The following is a 5,320-nucleotide window of genomic DNA, read 5'->3' as shown; positions in this document are numbered from 1 at the left end:
TGCTGCCATTGACATGTCCAAAATTCCATGCAAGCAAGGTGAAGCAACGCGATGCCCTCACCGGTAGATGCTTCTACAAACACCTCCAGTCCTCACGCTTTCAGGGCAGTTGACTCAGGAGGCCGGCACAAATGCGTGATTGACCCTGCTCTGGCCGCCCTTTCGTTAAAAGCCCAGTCCAAAAATCGGCTATAAAGGTCATCCATCCTTCCCCTCCAGCCTCTGCTCGCCTCCTGCTTCCCACCCTCCAGCCACGACTGCTTGCTTCTACTCTTCGGGTGAGGGTAGTGTACCAAGAATGCCTCGGGTGGAAGCACCGAGAAGGTAAATCCGCGGAAGCGTAAATGGGCAATGTGTTGTATCTTGTTCTTTCCATATCCTGTGAAGGCTTCGGCGAAAGGAGGCGTGGTAGGACAGCGCCGAAGGACCACGTAGGGCTCGTATCTACGGGAGGAAAAATGAAGGGAAGAGGAGTTCAGAAAGAAGGTCTGATGAGGGAGCTACTGTGTTTTTGACGTTGCATGTCAGAGACGGGTTGGCTTTCTGGCCACCTGCTTCCACATTTCCGTCCCTCTACCGGACCTGTTGGATAGAAAGCAAGGGATGGGCTTGATCTCTTCGTTCTCCTGCCGGCCCACCCAGTAGGCCGTGTCCGTGGTGCCGTGGCCGTGCACGTTGTACTGAGCATCAAACACAAGGCAGTTTCCCTTCCACAAGCATTCCACCAGGCCCCTCTGGTCGTCCGGCATCCCTCCCACCTTGTCCTCCCTGGCCTCCTGCTTCTCGCCTCCAGTTACTTGTCCAAGATAACTAAAAGCAGGCACCACTAGCGCCTGAAGCGGGTCCAGAAACGTCTCGCGCGTGCCCTTACTGTCTATCTCCCTCTTCGACGACAGGTGCTTCAGGAGAGGGTAGAGACGGCGGGAAGGCCACAGGTCCATGTCCGTGAGAAGGAAGTGCGTCGTTCTCACTTCCGAGATCGCGAGATTTCGCAAGGCATTGACAGGATATAGGTTTGGTGCGGCCCATACTGAGGCGGGAATGGAGCTGGAGGCAGGGACAGAGGGGTGCACTGGGAGACATTGCAGCTGGGGGCACTTCAGGTTTGCCATGAAGGCGTCGTGCTCGGCGGTGAAGCCGTGCATGAAGATGGCGACGATTATGGGCCCTTCCCACCGCTCACAGATATGAGGGAGCATCCAGATTCTGTCAGGCGAGCTTTGGGAGACAAGGGTGAAGTCCAAGTCCTCATCGAGGCTGCCAGCGCCCGTGCAAGTTGCATTGGAGGCGGCGGCGGAAGGGGGAAAGCGAATCTTGAACATGTCTCTCCCATAGGCTTCATGGTCGGGGTCGAGGGGCCACGCCCATGATGGAGGGGGCCAGATGGAGGAAGGCGAGGTTGAGGTAGGGGCGGAGGTGGAGGAAGAAGAGGAGGAGGAAAGGCTCCTCTCTCCATCCTCTTCGATTGGCCCAAAGTCTTCAACCGCATTTTCCTCCAGCTCTTCCAGATTTTCACCTTCTTCATCTTGGTCTTGAATTTTGATTACACCACTTTTCTCTCTTGCGAGCAAAGCATTCATTTCTGTGTCTGCTGCTTCTATTCCTACCACATTACCGGATCGTTCAATGTACCTGCCCAACGCCTCGTTTTCAGTCCCGTCGGGCGCTTTCAAGTCTGAGCTAGCGGCCTCAAAGGACTGCACATGCGCAGAAGTTTCCTCCATGTTACGATTTCTTAGCGACCAAGCAGCAGAACCGTGATTGCCGTGTCGTAGCACGCTGTATCGAGGTCTCGCGTCAGCACTTGTTTCTCTTCCCATTTCTCGAGGGACCATGGGTAATGTCATCCACAAATTTCCCAATAGATATGCAGATAGGAAAAAAAGGAAACAATGGACCGCAAAATGAGGGTAAATCTACCATTCCCTGTGCTCAAGGCACTCCGGGTGGCATACTGATGGGTAGAGTGTGGACGCATGATCGATCTCGAGACGGACGTAAAACTGGCTTCGACTGCTTCGCTATGACATGTTCAAAAGGTGTGCCTTTCCACCGACAGTAATGTTTACTTTGATAGGAAAGTCGTCGCTGTTCTGTTTTATGTAATTTTGAAACAAGGCGGTTGATATGATGATTCTGAAGAATTGCTGCGTATACTCCGCGTCAAATGGTAGGCGCTCATTTATATGAAACCCTCTCCGGCACATTGCCAGCGTGCTTAGGCATACAATTGTGTACTCCGATAGCGTTTACACCTTCGGGGAGCAAAACATGATTGAGCGCACGGTTTTTATGCAAAAAGTTTTGGTGTAGGTGGGTGAAATGCCTTATGGGCCCCGGGGCTCGCTCATTCTCTTTCCGGATCTCCCACGCCACCCGACCGGTCCAGGATAAAATACTGAAAGGAGAGTCTTTTAAGGCTCTGATTGAAAAACATACAGCGATGGGGCCTAATTGTGGTAGGCAATTATTTTATTTGGTTTTCGAAGCCATAAAATCCAGTTTCCGGGAAAATTTTCGCCTTTGTTGCATTAGATTATTATTTTTTACCGTGGTGAGAAGCAGTAAAAAATATGGGGTAGAAATCCCATGGGCAATGCGACGATTTGGCTTCTTTAGGTCACGCTCCCTCTCTCATGTAAAAATAAGTTTATCGAAGCTCCAAAATGACTCCGTTCCAAAACGACGAAGTGGTCAGCGCTAGGTATTATGCTGGCCTCCCAAGACTGGGTAGGTATTTAAGAGGTCATATATATAAATTTTTTTGGTTTGCATTCGTGAATGAAACCCTTCAGTATTTCGTTACCATTGTCAAGATTCAATTAGTGGGGCTGGAATTAAAAAGGCCAAGAAGGCTATCTGCAAAGAATTAACGAGCTTAATAACCAACATTTATTCGTTTCAGTCCAACGACACGCGGTGCCCTGCCTTTCTTCACATACATTATATATAGCATGATTTATCACCTCCAAGAATAAAGTAAGTGACCTGCCTCATGCCGTCCAAGCAAATCTGCAAGCCCTTGCCCACTCATTGCTGACGCCTGCATCGTAGCGCTTTTACGATAGAATATTCATCAGATAGTAGCGGTGACCGCACATATACTTCGATCATGTTCTAAGAAACGGCCTTTCCCAGCTTCTACGGAGAAACACCGTACAGCTGCGTAATGTAGGCCTGGCCCGATGGAGCAATGACGCCTGCACTGCCAACAACGTTGAAGTCTCCCAGAAGGGCAGCTGTCGCGTCCTTCTCGTCATCATCATCGTCGTCGTCATCGTCATCATCGTCGTCATCGTCGTCATCGTCGTCATCGTCGTCACTATCACTGTCACTGTCACTGTCACTGTCACTGTCACTGTCACTGTCATCCTTTTCATCCTCCTCATCCTCCTCGTCCTCTTCAGTGTCCTCCTCGGTGTCCTCCGCGTGCTCCCCCACTTCCAATCCAGCCGCGGCGCCCTTGACCTCTTTCACGCCTCCTTCATCACTATGATCACTGACATCTTCGTGTCCATCCACTTTCAACCCTGCAGTAGCGGCGTGCTCGTGCTCGTTTACATCCAGTCCTGCTGTCGCGTTCTTCCCACCAGCCCAGGAAGCCACTGCGGCGAGTGCATGAGCCTCTGTGTCTGTGGCCGTTAGGTTCTCCGCCTTGGCATCAATGGTGAAGATATTTGCTTTCACGGATGTACCCTGTAGCACACGTGAGATGGTATTGGAAAATAAATGGTCTGTAACGGTGTCCGAAGGACTCCCCATTTGTAGCGAGATACCTCCCCCAGTACTACGCCACATTCCACTCCGGTCGCCTACCGTGAATCCGTTCGCCCGAGCACGTTCCAATAACTTGCTCTCCACCTCCGGACTCAACATTGCTTCTTTATTATCCTGCGTACCCAGCTCCCTCGCCAAGTCCAGAGCGGTGCGTGAGAGGCTCAGGTCGGACGCGAGAGGTTCGAGTCCGTGCTCGGCTCGAACGGTATTGGCCGCCACGCGCATAGGGTCCTCCAGGCTCGTGAAGGCATCTCTGGCTGCTAGCAAGGATAAAATGCACAGAAATACAGTGAGCGACTTAGCTTGGTTGGAGTAGGAAGCGGTGTTATCGGAATTGGCACACATTGCCTTTGCCGCAGGAATACAGGGTTTTCCCAGATTCATGCTCTTCTTACATGCTGTGTTGACGCCTATCTCTTCACCAGCCCAAGCTGCTAGACCACGCAACGTCTGTTTATGATTCGTTTGAAGTTAGCAGGATAAATGAATTTGAGACATGCCATTCGTGGATCTTTTAAGGGGATGCGCGGCTCTTTCTGGAATCTTCCTGTTGCCGTCAATTGCCAGCTACTTACCTGAGCAACCGCCGCAGAACATGTGATGCCCGCAAGCGCAAAAGAAAAGATCTTCATGATGCCTTTATTTGCTGGATGTGTCAGAATTTGAAACGGAACGGGTGAGAGATAACCGGGAAGGTCATGGTGGCGCCGAGAAGAAAGGCTGCTATGCTCGTTAGTATCTTCACGGAAGTCGACGTGCGATCAACTGCAACCCGTCTTTTTTGCCCCAAGATACAAGAAACCTAAAAACTCCATACCGGCAGATTTGCCTCATATTTGCACACCATTACTCACTTTTAAAAAAGACCCGGATGAAGAAGGATCACCGGGGCTTTAAGGAAGAGATAAAGTGTTCGGAAAGCCACAATGTTCGTGAACGGAACGTATGTCCCGACGGCGGCGTGGCGGTGCTTCTTGCATCCAAAAAGTTCTGGCAGAACGCCAAACGCGATTCGATACACAATATCGTCCATGGCTTCACGATAGCATCGACACCATGCTATTCTTTAATATGATATAGTACCAGCTGGATGAATGCGATGGGGGGCGAATCTAGAACTTGAAAAGACGAATCCTGGACACGACCATGTGCGACCTCTGGTAGGAATGCTTTCAACGCGTGAAGACGTCAGAACGCGAAAGACGTGACACATGCGTTTTTCACGCATTAAAATAATACGCCCACTACGAGGGACAAGAGCATGGCTGGAAAGCTTCGATCGTCCAAATGGTGAGAGCAAAGCACATAGACATGGAAGGCTCCCGCTTCTACTTATTTTATCGTGACTGTTGGATTCCAAGGCTCACTACCGTCCTGAGACGTACATTGAAAATTTAGCATGTCGTCGTCGTTCAAGTAGTTCACACGACTACCTGCACATAGTACTCGTATGCTCTCGATGATCGACATGGATATATATGTATATTTATTTTGGAGTCGAGGATCACAAAGTAATAAAAGAATCATGGGGGTATATTGCCAG

The 5,320-nt window shown here is 50.5% G+C and overlaps 1 protein-coding gene across 1 annotated transcript; it reads right to left on the bottom strand.

Annotated features, from left to right (window-relative positions):
- Nucleotides 1-932: 932 nt before the first annotated feature.
- NGA_2018100 (uncharacterized protein) lies at nt 933-1,719 on the bottom strand (the record flags this gene model as incomplete). Its single annotated transcript, XM_005855313.1, has 1 exon — nt 933-1,719. A coding segment is annotated over one exon (787 nt), but the record flags the coding sequence as incomplete, so codon positions are not given.
- Nucleotides 1,720-5,320: the final 3,601 nt, after the last annotated feature.

The sequence above is a fragment of the Nannochloropsis gaditana genome (genome assembly GCF_000240725.1).
Source record: "Nannochloropsis gaditana CCMP526 unplaced genomic scaffold scaffold228, whole genome shotgun sequence".
In the NCBI taxonomy this organism is placed as follows: Eukaryota; class Eustigmatophyceae; order Eustigmatales; family Monodopsidaceae; genus Microchloropsis; species Microchloropsis gaditana.
The sequence above is the reverse complement of the archived record's forward strand: the minus strand, read 5'-3'. Positions and strand labels throughout refer to the sequence as shown.